The 23,480-nt window shown below is 37.8% G+C and overlaps 1 protein-coding gene across 1 annotated transcript in view; it reads right to left on the bottom strand.

Moving 5' to 3' along the window:
* Nucleotides 1–23,480, bottom strand: part of NLK (nemo like kinase) — a 126,290-nt gene that overhangs the window by 35,754 nt on the left and 67,056 nt on the right. The window contains exon 3 of the mRNA XM_068977179.1: nt 15,450–15,505. Within this exon, the coding sequence (XP_068833280.1) occupies nt 15,450–15,505 (56 nt within the window). The remainder of the gene's footprint in view (nt 1–15,449; nt 15,506–23,480) is intronic.

Here is a 23,480-nt window from a genome sequence, read left to right as displayed (position 1 = left end):
CTGTTCTTAGGAAGTCATGATTACTCAGGCAGTCTCAGAGGCTGCAGGACTGGTGCCAACACCATCACTGTTTAACCATTATCATTAGCATCAATAAATACTGACTGGGTACCAAGGGGTGTAGAGAGCATGCTAACTCAATGACAAAACAGAGGAAAAAGATGAATGAATGCAAAGCAACATTCAAGAGATTAAAAAAGTGTTAAGACTGACAAGTAAAAATCAGGTAGAAAAAGTAAGAAGGAAGCAAAAAGATTTTAATGTACCTGGCCACAGAAACTTGATTTTAAAAAACTGCTATTTAGTTTTCTATGTGTCAGACCTCCAGCTTAAGTTAATTTGTCTCATCTATTCATAATTACTCTAAGTCCTATTAACATTCCCATTATACAAATAAGCAAAGAGGTTTAGCAAGGTGAAGAAACTAGCCAGAAGTCACAGCTTGTATACAGCAGAGTTGGTGCTAAACCCCAGCTTTTGTTCTTAACCTGTGCTTTGTCTTTGAATAGATGAAACATCAAAAAAGGTGAACAAAATAATTCTATTTGAGAAGAGGGGAGATTTTTAGAATGGGGAGTTAAAACAGAATTTGGTAGTTGGAGACAGTGTGGTGTAGGCTTTGGAATTAAAGACCAGGTTAGAATCTCGACTTGGTCACTTACTGGCTTGGTAACATCAGACAAGTTAAATAACCTCTCTTGAGTTTGTTTTTTGCATTTATAAAAGAAACACAACGACATCTACTACACTGCTGGGTCCAGATGCTATATGTGAATCACATATAAATGTCTGACACATAGCTGCTGCTACCATCATCACTGTTATGGGAAGAACATGTATCTTTATTCTTATCTCCTCCTAACATTTCACTGTCCCTACCCAAGGGAAAGCCAAAAGAACCTAAGTTAAAAAGAAAAAAAGAAAAAAACAAAACAGGCAACCAATTAAAAAAGTTCCTTTAAGGTACTGATCTTAAGATCAGAATCCTAAAAGGATATCACTGCTGAAAAGGAAAATTATATTCACTTCTTATTAACAGGTCTCATGCAGTTTTCTTGGCATACTGCATACTACCTTTGAGAGAGGGTTGGTTCTGGAAGGACTGGAAACTCAAGGGAGCAATTAAGTGTTAGTCACTGTGAGACCTCTACCCATGGGACTCCTGGTTTTCGTAAAGAACTTCTAGTCACCTGGAGTTTCTCAGACTTGAACTCAGGGTGGCAAAAATTAACTATTAGATCGGCATCTCCTAACTGGTTAGTATACCACATATCCAGAACAACACACATGAAACAAAACTCTGCTAGGCTTGTGCATATCATATTTCCTTTGGAAAAACGCCACTTCAACCTAATTCTATTATCATCTGGACAGAAATGGTATGGACCTAACTGAAGCAAAAGATATTAAGAAGAGGTGGCAAGAATACACAGGAGAACTGTACAAAAAAGATCTTCACGACCCAGATAATCACGATGGTGTGATCACTCACCTAGAGCCAGATATCCTGGAATGTGAAGTCAAGTGGGCCTTAGGAAGCATCACTACGAACAAAGCTAGTGGAGGTGATGGAATTCCAGTTGAGCTATTTCAAATCCTGAAAGATGATGCTGTGAAAGTGCTGCACTCAATATGCCAGCAAACTTGGAAAACTCAGTAGTGGCCACAGGACTGGAAAAGGTCATTTTTCATTCCAATCCCAAAGAAAGGCAATGCAAAAGAATGTTCAAACTACCGCACAATTGCACTCATTTCACACACTAGTAAAGTAATGCTCAAAATTCAAGCCAGGCTTCAGCAATACGTGAACCATGAACTTCCAGATGTTCAAGCTGGTTTTAGAAAAGGCAGAGGAACCAGAGATCAAATTGCCAACATCCCCTGGATCATGGAAAAAGCAAGGGAGTTCCAGAAAAACATCTATTTCTGCTTTATTGACTATGCCAAAGCCTTTGACCGTGTGGATCACAATAAACTGGAAAATTCTGAAAGAGATGGGAATATCAGACCACTTGACCTGCCTCTTGAGAAACCTATATGCAGGTCAGGAAGAAACAGTTAGAACTGGACATGGAACAACAGACTGGTTCCAAATAGGAAAAGGAGTACGTCAAGGTTGTATATTGTCACCCTGCTTATTTAACTTATATGCAGAGTACATCATGAGAAACGCTGGGCTGGAGGAAGCACAAGCTGGAATCAAGACTGCCAGGAGAAATATCAATAACTTCGGATATGCAGATGATACCACCCTTATGGCAGAAAGTGAAGAGGAGCTAAAAAGCCTCTTGATGAAAGTGAAAGACGACAGTGAAAAAGTTGGCTTAAAGCTCAACATTCAGAAAACGAAGATCATGGCATCTGGTCCCATCACTTCATGGGAAATAGATGGGGAAACAGTGGAAACAGTGTCAGACTTTATTTTTGGGGGCTCCAAAGTCACTGCAGATGGTGACTGCAGCCATGAAATTAAAAGACGCTTACTCCTTGGAAGAAAATTTATGATAGCATATTCAAAAGCAGAGACATTCCTTTGCCGTCTAAGGTCCGTCTAGTCAAGGTTCTGGTATTTCCAGTGGTCATGTATGGATGTGACAGTTGGACTGTGAAAAAAGTTGAGCACTGAAGAATTGATGCTTTTGAACTGTGGTGTTGGAGACGACTCTTGAGAGTCCCTTAGACTGCAAGGAGATCCAACCAGTCCATTCTGAAGGAGATCAGCCCTGGGATTTCTTTGGAAGGAATGATGCTGAAGCTGAAAGTCCAGTACTTTGGCCACCTCATGTGAAGAGTTGACTCATTGGAAAAGACTCTGATGCTGGGAGGGATTGGGGGCAGGAGGAGAAGGGGACGACAGAGGATGAGATGGCTGGATGGCATCACGGACTCGATGGACATGAGTCTGAGTGAACTCTGGGAGTTGGTGATGGACAGGGAGGCTTGGCGTGCTGCGATTCACGGGGTCGCAAAGAGTTGGACACGACTGAGCGACTGAACTGAACTGAACCATCTGGGTTCTCTTGCCACCTCTGAGTGATGTATCAATAAGAGGAAAACTGTTAATTAAACATGTAATTATTAAACCCACACCAAAATTCAGTGGACTTAACTTTTAATAATGGCATTATATATTATACACAGAGCAAACCAATGTATTAATAAGTAGTACATAAATTGTACTCTGGTTAAAATTCAGATTCATGCTAGTGTGCTACAGGTTTATTAAGTTCCCTGAAGGATTGCTCTCAAATAAAATGCGTTGGTAGCAGGAGACTCAGCTGGTCTATGAAGTGGCTAAAAGCCCCACTGCTTCCCTATATCCTCCAATTAAGGCAGGCCTGATAAATTTAGTGACTTCTGAAACCTCTGGGTCTCTATGTAACACATGTCTCCCTGGTGTCTACCAACCTTAAAAAATAAAGTCAGAACAGTGGAATAGGACAAAAAGATCAAATAAATAGCCCTAAGAGCGTCCCTAAATCCTCACACCTGGATTAAAGAGGCTAATAATCAGAAGGTTAACCAGTTCAAGAGAATGATAATGGGGTTATGAGGCTTTTCAGGGGCTCAAATGAGGTATGGCTTTGTTGTTATTCATTATTACCCTCAAATAGTTGGGAAGGCTGGCAGCATTTCATTCCCCATCAGCTGGGAAGTTTTAGAGGTATATTTATTTTGTAATAGAGGTGGAAAGACTAGATTCTAGCTTTAGGTTGTTTTGGCGTCACCTGAAACACAGGTGTTTCAAAGAGCTGGTGTGAATAAGTTGTTCCTACTATAGCAACTCTCTTCAAAGCAGAGGGAAAAAAATTCCAACTGTGAGTTGGATCTTGAAACAGTTCTTTTAAAACAACCTCAGGATTTGCACATATACTACTGCTGCTAAGTCGTCTGAGTTGTGTCGGAGCTTTGTGACCCTATGGATTGTAGCCCACAAGGCTCCTCTGTCTGTGGAATTTCCCAGGCAAGAATACTGGAGTGGGTTTCCATTTCCTCCTCCAGGGGATCTTCCCCACTCAGGAATTGAACCCACAGCTCCTGCATTACAGGTGGATTCTTTACCACTGAGCCATGGGGGAAGCCCTAAAATACATAAGGCCAAAGTAATCTTTCTGTAGCCATGAAGGGGCTACTAGCAGGAGATGTGACTCCTACTTCAGGGCATCACAGGGGAGTAGTCTTTGGGCAGAGTATTAGTCACTGGACCACCAGGAAGACCCAAGGTGAGTGGCTGTGGGATGATAGGCTGAAGGAGGAAATTATGTCTTTCTAATTAATAAGAAGAGTTTGGTTAAGGTAATGGGAAAAGTAGTAAGAAAGCTATAATGTAGATGCAGTCTGGATGGAAGGCTTGGAGGTGCCAGTGAGATGTATACAGAATAGATTTTCTGTATATATCCTGAAACAGTGTTTCAAAGATCTGAAAAAAAACTAAATGGCAAAAAAAACTAAAGCTAGAAGAGACCAGGTAAGAGAATATGAGGTACTGAGGTTGACAACCCACTCTTCATTAACAGTTAACATTAAAAAAAACACACCTCTCTATAAATGGGCTAGGTAGTTACTGATCAGCCATTACGAAAGTCCATTTGTGATGAGGACTTGCTAATACCATCTGTTCACAGCTGGCCTGGCGCACTTTGCATCACAAAGTCCACAGGAGTTTCTATTGTCTTCCAACTTCACTAAGTTCTACTTCATCTATAAGGCCTTTCCTTACTATTTTTTTTGCACTTGTTAAGTACTGTTCTAACTATCTTTCCCAATTTATTCCTCAAAATAACTCTATGGGGTGGTTGTTGCTCATTTGCTCAGTCATGCCCAACTCTTCGCAACCCCATGGATTGCAGCATGCCAGGCTTCCCTGTCCTGCATCTCCTGGAGCTTGCTCAAACTCATGTCAATTGAGTCAAGTGATGCCATCCAACCATCTCATCCTCGGTCGTCCCCTTCTCCTCCTGCTTTCAATCTTTCCCAGCATCGGGGTCTTTTCCAATGAGTTGGCTCTTCACATCAGGTGGCCTAAGTATTGGAGCTTCAGTATCAATCCTTCAAATGAATATTCAATATTGATTTCCTTTAGGATTGACTGGTTTGATCTTGCAGTTCAAGGGACTCTGAAGAGTCTTCTCCAATACCACAGCTCAAAAGCATCAATTCTTCAGCACTCAGCCTTCTTTATGGCACTACTAAATATTTTCATTTTATTAACCAGGAAATTGAGGCACAGAGAGGTTAAGTAACTTGTCCAAGAAAACAAGAGTAAAAGGCAAAGCTGGGATTCAAATCTAGGTTGTCTGGTTCCATGCTCTTTGCCACTATGATAGATTTTCTGTTACCTCAAGCTAGCAAGAATGCTGACAAGGTTGGCCCTGGACTGATCAAAAGATTTTGAAACAAACAGGAGATAGGGAGCTTGTTCCCATTTTATGACATGACAGTCACTGAGGTCAAGATCACTCTTGTCAGGCAGAACTAACGGATGATGAGAGCATGGTAAGGAGAAGGAGCAGAGAATGGGACTGATTTTAGAGTGCTGTTATTTAGGCTCTAACCGAGAACAGATATTGGAAGAGTCATCAAGGCTTTGAAGGCGAAGAAAAGGAGATACTTGCTTGTCAATTTCCTAATATAATAATCCTGCAATGATGGTCAATTTTCCATAATCCCATGTTTGAGCCTGCCAGTCAGTCTATTGGAAGAGCCATCAAGGCTTTGAAGGCGAAGAAAGGGAGATACTTGCTTGTCAATTTCCTAATATAATAATCCTGCAATGATGGTCAATTTTCCATAATCCCATGTTTGAGCCTGCCAATCAGTCTATGACTTAGTTTCCACCTCTCAGACAAAAGAGAATAAAGAATAAACTCATTAGCCAGTTCCTAGAGTCAGTAAGAACCAGGGGAGTTTATAAACTATTACAAATAAATGATTGCTATAGATAAAGGTTATGCAAATGTCATAAGAAAGCACTACTATATAAGCACTTTAATAATAGAGAGTTAATCATTCTGGACAGCTCAAGGTGTGCATATGTGTGAAAATCTGTGATGTGGTCTTATGTTAAAAACTACCCTATCGGGTTCAAAAACTCTCACCACTAAAGTTCAGAACTACAGTGGGTTGAAATGCCTGCTTAACTGAAGTCTGAGAACACATTTAATGTTCTATGTGCAATGAGCAACTGAGGTTGTGTGAGAAACTATTAATGATGTGTTAAAAGCTTTCCGAAAGCAAAGTAAAGGTATTTAGCTGGTTTAGCTGAGTTGGGAGAATAAAATGGAGAACACAAATTATTTCCTCCAGAATGAATATAGACAGAAAGCTTTGAAAACACAATTTTAATCCCTGACTTCAGATATTAAAACGTGGGCAATTCTTTCTTCCACTTCATACTGGACAAAGACCAACACTAAACCAGATTATAAAAAAGAACTCTTGGAATATTAAATATTAAGTAGGAGACATGTTGGCCAACAATTTAACAACCATTTAAAAAAGAAAGTCTTCCATCTTCATGCACTATAAGTTAGAACAAATATGAAGATCAGGTGACTTTTCCAAAAGGACACAGTGAATTTTTGGTTTCACAAACTATAGTATGTAGATACCCAAGTTTGGTTCCTAAAGCCACAGATTCTCTTCTATGAAAAGTCCAAGAATGACAGTTAAAACATGTTTAAACTCATGTTAAGCACTAATTCTGAAATCCTGCCATTCTTGTTGGAAGGAAAATCTTTTAACCATAAATATGCGAGACTTAATAGGTGTCATTTTCCTCACATTTTTTTCTTTCAAAATCAGGACCTGTGGCAGATTCTTGTCAATGTATGGCAAAAGCAATACAGTATTGTAAAGTAAAATAAAGTAAAAATAAATAAATAAATAAAAATAAAAGTTAAAAGAGCTAAAAAAAAAAAAATCAGGTCCACAGAGGGAAATTTCAATTGAGATCTCAGATATGTAATGGCCTCAAAAATAAAAATGAGGGGTATTAAATAGCATGAATAAGGAAAAATCTGGTTTTTGGATATTGTTGATTTCAAACAATGCCTTTCAAGTGAAAGAAAAACAGCAATGCATCACAGAGAAAATTGCTTTCTCGTAACAAATGGTCAGCTCTAAATCTCATCATCTTTTTTGCAACAAAAAGCATGGGCGCCTTTGCAACTAGAAAAAAATTGGTGTGTGCTTCAATTAGAATCACTGACCTTTTCTGAAGCATGCCTGTGCTTCTCTATAGAAATCAATGGAATAAAAGGTCACGGTGTTAAAATGCTTGAATATAAAAATCTCTTTCCCAGGCTAAGGCAAATTCTTCTTCTTTTCAAGGTAACTAATTTGTTGTATAGAATGTCAAAAATCAAAAAAATTAAAACCACCTTTAACTCGCAATTTTAAATTGACTAAAAAAAAGAGTCAATTCTACCATATGAAAAAAGAAAAAAACAAAAACAAAAACAGAAAACTGGAAAGCTGTCATTCTATATCCTGTTCGCTGCGTCCTTGTCACTAAAGCTATAACCACATATGCAATGACAGAAAAAGCATCCTAGAATATGTGATATTATTTCAAACCTCAGTCTTGTCTTTTCAAAGTGCCCTACAGAAGGCAAAGGCAAGTTTCGGTATCTGTCAAATGTTGGTAGTAGAGTCTGGGGTTATTAATCTTTTGCATCATAGCCCCCCAAAGTAAATAAATGCAGAGACACACAAACCCAGACATTAAGAGCAAGGAACAGAAGCAGAATTAATGACCGAAATAGTCACTACTTTTTCTGGACATAATATATATATTGGAGAGAAGAGTCTCTCCCCAAGATGAGAAACATTTTACTTCTCCAATTTTTTTTTTTAATTAATGAAGAGAAGGGACAAAGTCTTCAATCCCCACTTAACCCCTTCAGAGGATAAAGATGCACGTATCAGTCGTATAAACTGCCTCATGCTTCTTATTGTCAATGGGTCCTCATATTAGACCTATCCACCCTTTCTTAAGGCTTCCCTGGTGGCTCAGATGGTAAAGAATCCACCCACAATGCAGGAGACCTGGCTTCGATCCCTGGGTTGAGAAGATCTTCTGGAAGAGGGCATGGCAATCCACTCCAGTATTTTTGCCTGGAGAATCCCCATGGACAGAGAAGCCTGGTGGGCTGCAGTCCATGGGTTGCAAAGAGTCGGACACGACTGAGCAACTAAGCACACATACCCTTTTGCAACGGGTCTGAAAACCTTACTTCTATGTTCAGACGATCTGGTTTCTAATGTCCTTCACCCAACAGAATTGGAGAGCAACTTACTCCAGTCTGATCTATTGTAAAGGTGCAAGAATGATGTCATTAAAACCTGAGAGTAGATTGCTATCAGCAGTATAAACCACCACAAACAGCATTCTGAAGGGAGGACAAGCCTCTCCATATGCCAAGCTACAGATGCTTCCTTAATACACCTGCCCAGTGCCACCCATCACAGTGAAATTCATTTTTGGTTGAAGATTTTAAAAAGCTAAGTTATTAAAAGGAATAGGGCAGAGAGGATTCAAAATACACAGAGAACAAAAATCTAGAATAATCTGAGAGGTATATCAAAAGTCTGTTTCTGAGTATTTTCTATGGCAACTGGGAAGAGACAAAAGCTAAAACAATGGTCCATTTAAAGGGATTTACCTCCTCTGTCAAGATATAAGATCTGCTATGTATCAAATTATATTTTAATGAATTTTGCGAAAAAAGATATGAGTACCTTATCCACTTGTTCACAGTACCTACTTTCTAACATTTATGGAACAAATACTCTATCATGCAATTAGATGTACCACCTTCAGCACTGTTCCATACTGCTATTTCATTAGAATAGCTATACAAAAAGGGTTGTATGGACCCACAAATAGAAACCAGAAACCGCCTAAAATTCTGTGAAAAAATATGGAAAATATATCTATCCTGAAGAGAAGTGAAAGTTGCTGTCATGTCCAACTCTTCGTGACCCCATGGACTATACGGTCCATGGAATTCTCTAGGCCAGAATACTGGAGTGGGTAGCTGTTCCCTTCTCCAGAGGGTCTTTCCAACCCAGGGATTGAACCCAGGTCTCCCACACTGCAGGCAGATTTTTTATCAGCTGAGCTATCAGGAAAGCCCCATATCTATCCTACTAATATGCAATTGATCTCATATGAATTGATGTAGGAAAATGTTTTATTCTATGAAAATTTTAAGTTCCAGGTAAGTCCTCCAAACTCTTCTTTTGTGGGAGAGGGATGGAGGGCAGGGAAGTTTTCATACATAAGAAAATGTGGTTAACATCTCTATTGTAAACTTGATTGCTCTGGTATTATAATTATTTGACTATCGTCAATCATCACTTTTGAACCATGAACTCCTTAAGGGTAACAGCAATTGCCATTATACTTGATACTACCTGCTGGTACCTCTTTCCTGAGGGTAAAGTTCTAAAGTTAAGGCATAAAATGAACACCAAGTATCACACAAAAAAAAGTCACCTGGGAAGATACCATGTTGGAGACCAACATATCAAACTCTCATTAAATTCAACAGTATTGTATTCTCTGACATTGGAACAGAGTGCTGTTTTCTTTGATTGAACCCCATATGAAACAGACGGCTTGTGTTAAAGGGTCATGCCACATAAAAGTACCTCTCTTAACACCAGTGTCACACTCAGTTTGGTGAAATGCTCTCACTGTGGGAAGCATATGGGAGCTGAAACTAACTGAGGGTACAGTACATCTTGGTTTCTGTCTCATACTCATTCTGGAAAAGAAGGTAAATGAGTGGAATTGGGCACAAACTACATTCTCTTTTAACCATGTTAAATTTAAAAAACTGTGTTGCATATGTTTCAGTTTAAATGCAGGACTGTGACTCCACCGTAAGTTCAAAAACTCACTGTACAGAGAATGAGTGATGCAGAGATTTTGGGTGATTAGCTCAAGGCAGAGTCAAAGGAAAATATCTTTAAACTTCTCACACCTGACTTTGAATTCTGCTTTTTCCACTGCTTATGCGTCAGCATGAAAATAACATTGGAATTTGAGACCTAAAAAATATATTCTCATTTTCTAAAGTTTAACAGCAAATGAATTAGGTGTTGACATTTTTAAGATTTAGTTAATTTGGCCATCAAAAAACATGTATAATGGATTTATATGAAGAGCATCAACATGATTTGGGTAACATGGTCTCCATTTAAAGAGCTGGTAAGTGGAGGAGTAAGCTGCCTTTTCTCCTACCTTCTCTAGACTATGGCTGGTCCCACTGCTATGCTCAGAAACCTCTTAATTCAATGGTATTAAGCACATTCACAATGTTATGCAACTATCACCACTTCTGATTCTAGAACTTTCTCAACACACCAACAGAAACTCTTTGTTAAGTTTACAGAATACACTTCTGATTCTGTCATTCCTCACCACAAAAATCCTTCACTGGATTCTAAACTGCCTACTGAATAAAGATGAATTTCCTTAGTTCAGCTTTCAAGGCCCTCCATGACTTGGCTCCAACTAGCTTAATTTCTCACTATCCACACATTCTAAACTCTAGTCATTCCCTAGAAGATGCTTATACTTACTCCATCCATTTGGAATATCCATCCTCCTCAATGTTACAGATTCAAATCCTTCTCATCCATCAATACTCAACTAAAATGTCTTTTCCTACATGAAATCTTCTTATGGTTTTTTCTGTGTGAGGCAATCTCTTCTTTTAAATCTTCTGACACAATCTACCATACATAATAGTTATTTCTTTAGTTCTTATCTCACCCCACTGACTGGAAGGAGAACATTTTTCTTGAGGGAAAACATTAAGAGGCAGTAGTGAGTTAAGAGCATTCTTGACCCACCAGACCAGTCAACATGGATTCAAATCCCTTGATCAAGTTATCTACCTCTCTGAGCTATAGTTTCTTCATCTTTAAAATGAGAGTGAAGTATTGAGAATAATTTCTGACACACTAAATTTTAAAAAATTAAACAATTCATCAATTTATCTCTATAACCTCCACAGGGATTAGTATTAATACAATGTTAAATATATAACAGTGCTAAATGTTTGGCCACATGAATAAATAAAGCTGAGGAGATACTGACTAAGGTGGTTAAAGTTAAGAATTTTGCTGTTCTTGGATTGTTCTACCTAACTTTTCCTCTGTTTTGCCTTTCTAAGTGTCTGTCTTAGGCTTCAGTGCTAAGGAGCCAGAACTGGTGATGGTGGGTAAATGAAAGTTTTTGTTTAAAAACATCAAATGCTTTTCAAGTAATCAGCTTGGAAACTAAAATGGGAAAGAGTGAAAATCAGATCCTCAGTGCTCTCAGGATATGTAGATTTTTTTCTATGACTGTACTTTCCAATCTGTATTATTTATATGATTGTATCATCCACTAGATTACAAGCCTGTTAAGTCAGACACTATCTTATTCAACAAATATCTATTTAGCACCTACTATATGTTAGGTACTGTTCTAAGTGCTGGGAACACAACAGTGAGCAAAACAGAAAAAAAAAATTCCTGGTTCTAGGAACATAGTTGATGCTTATGTTTATACAATAAATGAAGAGGAAATTTTAACAATATGGAAATCTTCAAAATTCTTAAGATGTAGATTTCCGGTCCTCGCTGGTACTTTTGCTGCAGAAAGAGTGCACTTATATCTGCATTTACACATTTTATTTTGCTTGTTCTTAGCTTTTCACTGGCTCCTAAGGTTCCCTGAGGGTTACAGAGCTCTTTCATAGCACTAGGGAATTACATATTGTGTATATAAAATACAGTCTACTAATACTATCAATTAAACCACTGCATCTGGGAGTAGTTTATTCGATAGTATTACACTACTGCCTACCAAAGACTTTAACTGGCTGAAATGGATATGTAGGTTCCCTCGCTGCCTTTATGACAAGAAATTCCTGTGTAAACATTGCCTGCACAAGCCAAACCTATTATTCAAATAGGGACACTCCAGAAAGTAAAAGGAGAAACTTATTAATACCAGGACATCAGGTAAAATCCAGGAGTCCTGGCAAACTGCAGCACACTGTCATCCCGTTAGACTTCTCATTTCTACTGGTTTTAGGCTGTAATTGTCTAGCACAGAAGACTTATACCATGCATATTCTTCTCCATAAAATGTTAAGACTGTGTTTCAAGTTAAAAAATAATTTTTCCTTAATTATTAGAGAATATATTTTTTGGTGGATACATTAGACTTTAAAACTGTGAAAACACAAAAGCTCAAAGATACAGAGGTCAGGGTAGAACTTATTGCTCTTTCCATACCTGATTCATCTGCTGAACTCTGTAGGAAGGTTTGTAAACAGTTATAATCTAGATACTGTCTTTTTAAAAGTTGCATAAGTAGTTATTTAAAGAAGCATGGTCTTTCAAAACCCAAGCTAAATTTTTGGTGGGCACTGATATAGTCATTTTATTACAGTTTTAGTGAAAAACGGATGATTAACTGCAGTGTTCTTGCCTGGAGAATCCCAGGGACGGGGGAGCCTGGTGGGCTGCCGTCTATGGGGTCACACAGAGTCGGACATGACTGAAGCGACTTAGCAGCAGCAGCAACTGCATGATACACACGTTGACACTTATTGTACACTTGATTACATCAAAATGTTCACAAACCTCAGATATTCTAAAATGATGTTAACTATTCTATTAGCTTTAAAAAGATCTTCTGGTTTAAAATATTGCCTGCTGAAACTTACATATGTACTATAACATCCCAATTTACTAGTCTTAGAAAAAAGTGTAACGATATGGTACTCTATGTTTAAGATTACTAAAGATTATTTCTTTCCCTTTATACATATTTTTGACTCCATAAATGGGCTCTTTCATCGATGAAATATCAGACATCCATTAGATGCCTAGCAATATATGTATTTAGAACTTACCTAAAACAATAGAGCCTCCAAAATAGTTTCTTCAAAGCACAATTCCAAGATCACATATTTAAAATTCAAAATATACATTCCAAAAGCCTTCAACTTAAAAAAAAAAGGCCCTGTCTAAAACCGTGTTTAATGTATATGCCATGATTCTGAGCTACTACAGAGGGAGCTGCTGGCACAGATGGATAATGTATTGCATTGAAATCAAATAGGAACTTGAGATCCTATTAATCATTCAATACTTTTGTGTTTTAGGCAGAAGTTTTCTTATTTTTCAGAGGGAAACTGAGGGAAATCTTTTTTTTTTTTTTTTGCTTTGGCTACAACAAATTTATTTGTATTAAAAAGCACTGGACATAGAAAATGTTCTATTTAGGATATTAGAAAAATCAGGCAGAGCACAAATGCAACTAAGGCATTTCTTACGTTTCCATTTAGCAGCTAAATGTTTCCATTTAGCTGTTCTAAAACAAGTAATTTCAGTATTTTTGTACCCCAAACTTCACCATGTCTTCTTTATTAAAAAAAAGTCTTTATAATCCTGTGGCAGCTTTGGTTTAACTCTTTTTATGTTAACAGGATTTGTCTTTTTTTTTCCAAATGGCACAACCACTGAAAAGCACCTTTTTTTCTGTGCATCATTCTACATATAGCTAAAAATTGTACAACAGAAAAACGAATGCCGAGGTTTTAGGTTTGAAGGTTTTTCCATCTGTAGCCAGCTAGTAACTGTGAAAGCACAGGTGTCAATCTTTTAACCTAAAGGTAAATAAAGTAAAACATTTAAGTAAATGGTGTACTAGAGGGTTCCACAAATATTTCATGACAAAGGCTTTTAAACAAACATTCATGAACAATTTTAGGGAAAGGAATTTCATAGAAACATTCTGCTAGCTAATGAAATGGCTGAAATCAGCTACCAACAGCTATTACATCACCTATGCCACCCATGGTTTTAAACTGTAACGGTGCTAAATTTCCGCTGCTCTTTAAGTATTTGAAATAATAATGAATCTAGGATCTCCCAGACTCAAATTATGAACAATAATAATAAGCACTGAGAATTCCTACCTTATAATAGTAAACATTTTAAAGGAATAACAAACCCAAGTATAAAAAATTAATGCCTGATGTAAAGAACTGATGCTTGAACTATAAGACAAAACAGACAAGAATATAATGAATTAGCTACGTTTTCAGTGAAGAAAATCTGCAAATACTTGATATTTATTAAAAATACCCATATTCACCAATTATCTTATATGAAAACATTTTTTCCCCACAGATGGCCTAAGTGGAATAAAGGGTTAACAGCAGCTCTGGGTTGCCCCAAACTTACACATTCCAGAAGTCTTTAGGACTGACTGGCCCCTGAGAAATAACCTTTGAACTCTTGCAATATCCTGCCTCATAAGAATGTCTTAGCATACCTGATGCTTTGGCCACACCAGATGGCTTATGCTAACAATGTGATTTATGGTGAACACCTGTTTTCGTTCACCTGGGCCTCTGGGCCAGCTGTATTAGTTCAACCTCTGGGTGAGAAAGGAGGTGGGCTAGAGACTGAGTAGCTAAGGTCAGTCCTGAAGGCTCCCTGACCTCCAACAAAAACCCTGGACACCAACACTGAGGTGAGCTCTGCTGGTCGATAACACTTTACTCCTGTTGTCACACACTTTTGCTGGGAGAATTAAGCACTATCTGTGCACTCTCACTAGGAGAGTACAACTGGAACTTTGTGTCTGGTTTCTCTTGGACTCTGCCTCATGTAGCTTTCTCCTTAAGATTTCTTGCAGCATGTCGGACTGAACCGGTGTCCCCTGCATTGTCTTTTAACCAATGGACCACCAGAGAAACCCCTAATTGTTTATGTACGTTTAAAGAAAAAGTATGTCAGAACCATCTTGCCTGGCCCAAGATCTCATTTCTGAATACTAAGAGGTTTACAAAGACACTCTATCAGCCAGGAGCTGGTCAAAGGTCAGTCATTTCTTAAGAATGTGTAGGAGTAGGGCGCCCCAAATTCACCGAGTTAACCCTTTACTGCACAGAGGGATGAGTTCCATAAAGGACTAGTAGGTTGAAGTATCACCAAGAATTATAGTATTCAAGAGCTCTCTTTAATTTTCACCTTACCCAAGTGGTTAAAAAAAAAGAAAGATCAGTATTATCTTCTTGACTGGCAGTTGTACAGTGACAAAGGACTTTACCAAATTCTGTTACAACACAGCTGCCTCAATGGTTTCATCAGCAAAAAAGGAATAGCAATAACCTATCTCACAAAGATGTGGGGATGAAGTGAAACATCTATTCAGAAGTCTTGTTTTGTGGTATCACCACTCAGAATATATTGATAACGCTGAGCTTTTTCAGATACTTGGGATTTCAAAATTACCTGGTTCTAGGTACTCAAACCACTTCTGCAAGGATGAGATTTAATATACTTCAAGGCATGAACCCCAGAAGGTGCTAGAGAAACAAATTAATTAAAAAGTTGTTCCCTTCTTTCACATTCCCTGGTTAGGATACATTTCTTCAAAATAGTCAATGTGTGGAGGTTGGAGTATGTCAAGGGCAGAGAGTACCTGGGGAAAGGAAAAAAAAAAAAGCAAAATTTAGAGGAAAAAAAAAAAAGAACCAAAATATGACATAAATGCAAAAAAGTACTCTTAACTCATTAATGATTTCAGGCTTCATTATAATTGCCCACTAAGATGAACTACATTTATCAATCAAGAAACACAGAAACATTAAGACAGGCTTTGTAAAATTACTATCAAAGACAACTTTAGCTACACCAATAGGAGAGAGGCAACTGGGATATACTACATGCCACCAGAACACCTGCACAGAAGAATGCGGGAAAGAAACAGGATTTGCTCTAAGAGCCTGAGAGCTCTATCTACCATTCGTCCTTTATTCCTCTGCTCAAAAATGTTTATTGTGTGTATTTTATCTGGTAGGCACTTTGGGAGGCTCTTCAGTAAAACTGATGAATAAAAATAACCACCCCACTCTCTTGACCAGGGGAGAGGAAGGCATTAAATAGTTAACAAAAATGGAGCTGATTTATTATCATGAAGGGAAAAAGTACAGAGCAGTGGAAGAAAAAGCTTCCCTGAAGGAACACTAAGAATGGCAGGGTGAATAGGAGTTGGTCAGGCAGTGTGAAAGCACTGAGGCAAGAAAGAACCTGGAGGATTCTAGAAACAGAAATGCCAGTGCTTATGGAACACAGAGGGTGGGAGGAAAACAGACTGGGATAAAACAGAAGAGAAAGGCAGGAGTTATATCACAAAATCTCTAAATTACAGTAAGGGTTTTGGATTTTATTGCAAGTTACAGAAAAGGAAGTCACTAGGGTGGAAAAAAGAAAGACTTTAAGGTATCTGAAATTCAAGTCCTTTATAAAAGCTGCACACTACCAATGTGACTTCTGCCATAGAAATGTAACAAATAGGCCTTCTTCCCCTACCAACTGTCTACCAACTCCTTTAAGCCCCACCTATGATGTCACACCTAAGAATTCAAACCTATCTTGCTAATGAGAAATATCAAGCTCAAAGGATACAGAATAAGGTATTTAACAGAAAATAAATTGTTATTTATTTAGTACAAGTTTATTTATTTAGTAGTACAAGTTCATATCTCCTGATCTTTAGCTTAGTTTTTCAAGAAAAAATTTATTATGGAGAACTTCAAATATATAAAAGTGGGTAGAATGATATAAAAGAATACTCATGTAATCAAGGCTTGGCCTTAGTAGTTATCTACATGTGACCTTTCTCCGTTCATCTATACCCTCCAATCTCCCTGTATAATTTTGAAGAAATTATCAGCTGTACATCAGTAAGCATCTCTAAAAGCTAAAAACTTTTAAAAAGTACAATAAATACCCAGTGCTCAAATTTCTAAGTTTCTTTTTTTTTTTTTTGGGAAAAAAAAAGTGTTAACCTAAATTAGGAGCTAAAGAGGATTTACATATTATGGTTGATGCATATCTAGCAAGTTTTACCTATAAATTTCTCCTCTATTTCTTTCTCTTTTCCCCTTGCGATTATGTATGGAAGAAATTTTGTTCATTTTATTTTACTATTTTTATTTATTTGGCTGTGTCGGCTCTTAGTTGTGGTACACAGGATCTTCGATCTTTAGCATGTGAACTCCGGGCAGTGGCATGTGGGCTCTAGTTCCCTGACCAGGAACTGAGCCAGGCCTTCTGCATTGGGAGCACAGAATCTTAGCCACTGGGCCACCAGGGGAGTCCCTTGTTCATTTTAAAAGTTATTATTAATTTTTTAGCCAATAATTTGTTACTTTATAAAGTTTTTCATTAAATGAAACCTCCTTTACTGAAAAAGCCTTCACTCACTTAGGGCTTCCCTCATAGCTCAGTTGGTAAAGAATCTGCCTGCAACGCAGGAGACCCCAGTTTGATTCCTGGGTCGGGAAGATCTGCTGGAGAAGGGATAGGCTACCAACTCCAGTATTCTTGGGCTTCCTTTGTGGCTCAGCTGGTAAAGAACCACCTGCAATGCAGGAGACCTGGTTTCGATCCCTGGGTTGGGAAGATCCTCTGGAGAAGGGAAAGGCTTACCCACTCCAGTATTCTGGCCTGGAGAATTCCATGGACTGTCCATGGGGTCCCAAAGAGTTGGACACGACTGAGTGACTTTCACTTTCACTCACTTTAATACCAGTTAAGTATAAAGGTTTTAAAATAGTTTAGATGTTTATAAAGAGTATCTTTAGTTTATAAAGAATATCTATATTTCCTTTCTGAATTAAAATGTTTATACTTGGAAATCTTGGTATAAATGGAAAATAACAGATTTTCTAGTTTCTTCAAAGAATAATTTTTACCATATGAAAGATAAATTACTTCATTTCTATATTTTTAAACACCTATAATTAGCTGGTGTCACAAATTCACATAAATTCATTTCTCATTATGTGACAGAACAATTTTTAACATGAATATTTGATGCTTTGAGGAAGGCAGTTAGAAATTAGTGTTTTACTTGACATCTTTTGGACTCTAAGCTCTGTATCTGAACAACATACATCCTGTCTTGGGGGGAAACAGAATGCAGTGAGTGACAGCGTCCATTAGACAAAGCTATTTTACACTTCAAATCTATCTGCTATAATTAGAGGTTATCTAAAGGAAAGTGACAACCATACATTTTAAACCTTGATAGAGAAGAATGAGGCTTTCTTATTCCAAATTTTATGAGGCTTTCTGTACAACAGCCATAAAATAGGGTTAGACATTTGCACCAAAGCATTTAGCTGTGATTCTTGGCTTTGAAGGTATAATACTTTAAACTCTGTCTAGAACTTTTTAAATGCCCAGTATCTTATATTCCTGTTCTTTCTACCTCAAAATGTTTATCAGATGACAGCATTCAGTGTTTCCAGGTGGCAAAAACAGTGCTTAGAGATGATTCAGGAATCTCAGAAGTGATGTAAATGAGTTAAGTGAGAAGGAACATTAGCAGAGTTTCAAACCCCAGACTTAATGCCTGACTCACTATTTAAATAGTCCAAGTCCTTCTATAACCCCTCTATTATTTATGGGAATAAAGTATGTGAAATTAGCCTTATGATGTAAATAGGAGGTCACTTGTAAAGAGTCAAAGTATCCCAAAATACCACAGACTCAAGACTCTGAGGATCTCAAACACACAAAAAGCAAGCTGATTTGTCTAATTAAAAAATGAACTAAAGCTCCGTCCTGAAATAGTGGTCATTACCAGTGTCTCAGCACATTTCTCAAATCTTTTAAGAGTTGGACAAAAGCTCATTGTGGTAGCTGCTTTTCAGAATTTTGACCTCTGTGATGTTAGAAGATTCACTAAAATTGGTTACATTAGTAAATGGCTTAGTGGGGTTTAAGTTAACCCTTTATCAATAAAACAATTGCTGTAAATAATCTGTCCTAAAATGTAACTGTTTGTGGATTTCAAATTTAATTAATTCAATCCCAAATTTAAGCAAAGGAGCTCCCACCACCTCTCCATTTTCTCACCTACCCCTACCCCCAATAGATTTTAAGTTGTTTAAGGTAGAGAATGTTATTTTTTTGAGCTGTAACATATAGTAAAATATACAGATTGCAGTGTATAATCTGAATAATTTTTATACACATAAAGTATATAACACGATAAATTTTTATTCCATGGTTAAAAGCTAGATTAAGAAATTAAGGATTTTTCAACATCCCAGAAGGTCCCCTTACTCCTTTCTAGTCAAAACCCATACCTGCTCAGAGGTTACCACTATTCTCACTTCCATCACCATGGATTCCTTTTGCCTGTCCTTGAACTTTACATAAATTGAATCATAAAAAATCAAGTCTTTGTATATGGTTTCTCCCATTTACTATTATGCCTGTGAGATTCACCCATGTATGAATCTTCATCCTTTTCATTTTTGTGTAGGATACCATCATATCAATGGAATATAACACAAAGTATTTATCCAGAGTACTGCTGGCAAACTTGGTGGTTGTTTCTAAATGTTATTACGAATAAGGCTGCTATGAACATTTCTGTACATGTCCTTTGGTAGATATGTGCGATCATTTGCCTTGGGTATACCAAAGAGGAGAACTGCTGGGTCACTGGGCAGGTATATATTCAGCTTTAGCAGAAACTGTGGCAGAGAGCAACCAATTCTGACTCCGTGTTGACGGTTTCTTTGACTTGTTGTTCGTTGCTGTTGTTGTTATAATCATACATCAACGACCTGTCTCAGAGGACCCTGGCCTTCTGCCTGACTGTTAAACTAAAGTGCCTTTGTTCAGCTCACAGAGATAATCTGACTCTGCCCACTGTGAATGGTTGCAAGAGATTAACACATCTCTTCCACAGGCAGGCCATTCCAGTAGATGTTTTACAAGACTGATGGTCTTTTTTACTTTACTCCCTCACTGGCTCTCCCTCTCTGTTCTGCCTTTTGACTTTAGTTCCTCAGCACTTTCCTCTCTGGTTCTATAAAAGAATCTGGCATCTAGATCCCAACAACATGGTTACTTTGAGATATTAGTTTGCCATCTTTTCGGTCAGTCGGCTTAACAAACTCGTATTCCTTGCCTCAACACCTCGTCTCTGTCTGATTCATTGATCTGCAGTGTGAGGAGCAGAGCAAGCTTGGACTCGGTAACAAATAACCAGTTTTCCTAAGTGGTTTTACAAATCTACATTCTTACCAGCAACAATAAGCTTCAGTTGATTCACATTCTCATCCACACTGAGTATTGTCAGTCTTTCACTTCAGCCATTCTGGTGGGTATATAGTAGTATCTCACTAATTTTAATTTACATTTCACTCATCTTAATTTACATTTCCCCGATGACTAACAACTTTGAGCAATTTGTCACAGGCTTATTAGCCATTTGGTTATCCTATTATTGGTGAAATTCTTAAGTCTTTTACTGATGGGCAAAAATTTTTGATTTGGAGCTCTTTATAAGATGTATAATGTTTGGATACAGAATTTACAGTCTGAAAAAACATCAAGTAAAATATTTATTTCTAATGGTTTTCCTCAAATGCTAAACATTTATTTTAAAAATTGTTCTATTACATAATAAACTCTGGAAACAAGTTTTTTGCTGGATGATGTCTGAGGTCTGTCCTTTTCTTTCTCTTAAACTTCTGTGTTGCACATACAGTCACTTCAGTCATCCGACCCTTTGCGATCCTTGCCCGCCAGGCTCTTCTGTCCATGAAATTCTGTCCAAGAATACTGGAGTGAGTTGCCATGCCCTCCTCCAGGGAATCTTCCCAACCCAGGGATCGAACCCAGGTTTCCTGCACTGCAGGCAGATTCTTTACCATCTGAGCCACCAGGGAAGTCCCTTAAACTTCTGATGAGCATCAATTTTTAATGTCAATGGCGTCCTAGTGAACATTTCTCAAAAAAATGGTCAATGCTTTACTTGTCTAGTTAAGAAATCTTTGCTTATCTCAAAGTCGTGAAGACATTTTCCTGTGTTTCATTCCAGAAGCTTTGTTATTTTACCTTTCACATTTAAGTCTCTGATCCATTTTGAATTAACTTATGTATATGTCATGAAGTAGATCTCTTTCATTGTTCTTGTTGTTAGGGTTCAGTTGTTAGGTCGTGTCTGAATCTTTTGCGACCCTATGGACTATAGCCCATCAGGCTTCTTTGTCCATGGGATTTCCCGGGCCAGAATACTGGAGTGGGTTGCCATTTCCTTCTCCAGGGGATCTTCCCCACCCAAGGACCAAACCCTTGTCTCCTACATTGGCAGGTGGATTCTTTACCACTGACCCACCAGGGAAACCCAGATTTTTCCAAATGGGTATCTAATTGATTTTCGTATACTGAAATTGCCATCCACTCCCCTCTGGATTGCAGTGGCACCTATCTTATAAATCAGGTGAACACATATGTGTATGTCAGTTTATAGACTCTATTCCATTTATCTGTCTATCCTTGTACTGCCTTGATTATTATAGCTTCATATGTTTCAATACCTGGATGTCTGAATTTCCAAATTTGTTTAACTTCTTCAAGATTGTCTTGACTAGTTTAGGTCTTTTCCATTTCCATAAACTTTAGAGTGTTTGTCAATTTCCAAACACATATACACATAAAACCTTGCTGGGATGCTCACTGGGATTACCTTGAATATATAGCTCAACTTGGGTAAAGCATGCATATTAACCACAGTGAGTATTTCAGCCCATGAATACAAGCTACTGTATTATTATAAATGCATCCAGAGTACCACAAGATTCAGGCACAGAACAAACAAAACCAAATCCACTGATAAGTAACCTATTCTAATTATCCTTTGCCCTTTCATACTCCTTAGCAGCAGAACCATTAGCATTAATAATGCCTGTAGCCAAACAGCTTGTCGGCATTCAGAGAAGGGTCCTATTGGTATGATTCTTTTTCCTACTTATGAACCCAGAAAGGCCTTGTTTGAGTTTAGTCAGACTATACAAAGGAAAACAAATGATTCTTCTTTGCTTTCTCTACCTCCTCTTTGGCCTCCTCTAGTCCAGAACTAAAAGGTTGGGAAGAAATAACTCCAAGAAAGATCACTGAGGATATCATTCTAGACTTCAAGATTTCATATTTTTTTCCTGTCACTTTCACTTACTCACTTACTCTTCAATAGACTGTCTACCTACTGTGTGCTTAGTGTTATTACCTAAGGACAAAAAAAACCTAAGAACTGTATAACAAGGGCTCATGGCAGGAACCAGTGGGTCTTAAGGAGGCTCTGGATGGGCTTTAGAGGACTAGCTAATGTCTAAAATGAAATAAAAATTGTGTGCATATGCATTTTTCCAAAAGAGGGTATCCAGCATTCATCAGGTTCTCAAAGACTGAAAAAACCCTCACTCACCCCTCTTCCATGCTGTTAAAATGACAACCATGTCTGTGAAGTAGAGAATATACAGGCACAGCTCAAATTCTGACTAGATACTACTGAGATGCTACTAAACTACTAAACAACATTGATCTTTAGAAAGTTAAACCCATTTCTGGCACACTAAGTTACTATATCACAGTGAACTTATCCTATAAGACGAACAAACTTTAATGGAAAAACAATGTGTGCATGTGTATCTCAATCAGTCAGATCACCTGAAATCAATGAATATGATACAGTGACTTTGAAGGTTCTGTTCAAAAGAAAATCCAAAGTCTTCCAGGCCTCTGCAGCTATTCTCTGACACATACAAAATCATTCAAATTAAAACCCAACCGTCCAGCAACGGCCAGGTGAATCTTTCTAAATGCCATTTTCATCATGACACTCCTTTCTTCTTCTAGTCAATCAAATATTAATCTCAAAAGGCTCATCTTAAGGTTTACCTTCTCCCTGTTAAAATCATCTTTGGGAGTCTAAGTCCAGGACAATTACTCTCTTTTTCTTAATAGTACAATACTTATGTGTCATCTTTCACCTGAGAAGCTTTAAAAAAAAAGTACTGCTACCTGTAATCTCAACCCCAGAGATTACAATTTAGTAGGTCTAGGATGAAACCTATGAATTTGCATTTTTTAAGACTTACCTGGTGATTCAAATATACTTTGAGGTTTGGTTGCCCAGCTTTTCACTCTGCACAGAGTGTCCTGTATTAATGTTTAACCATGCAGGTAGTCCTACCCCAGCACTGTTATCACAGTATTTATCACATTACTAAACTCCCTGAGGGTAGCAACCCCTAGGAGCTGATGGAGTTTAGGGATATAGGATGCGCACAATAAATGTTTACTGAAGTAATGAATATGGGCTCTGAAGCAAGACAGATTTAAATTCCAATCTTGTGCCACCTTGACCTTGGGCAAGTTACTTAACTCTAAGCTTTGGTTTCCTTCTCTGCAGAGTAGGGATAACAAGCCCTATCTGACAAGATTTTTACATATTAATATACGTAAAGCATCTACATACTTCCTGACACTCAGTAACAAATGCTCAAGCATCTGGTCTACTTCCTTTAAAAAAGGACCATATTTTAAACTTTTCTTTTTTTTGGTATTCTCCATATGACCTAGCACTACAC

This window comes from Capricornis sumatraensis, chromosome 8 (genome assembly GCF_032405125.1).
Source record: "Capricornis sumatraensis isolate serow.1 chromosome 8, serow.2, whole genome shotgun sequence".
Classification (NCBI taxonomy): Eukaryota; Metazoa; Chordata; class Mammalia; order Artiodactyla; family Bovidae; genus Capricornis; species Capricornis sumatraensis.
Note: the sequence above shows the minus strand (reverse complement) of the source record. Positions and strands in the feature narration are given on the sequence as shown.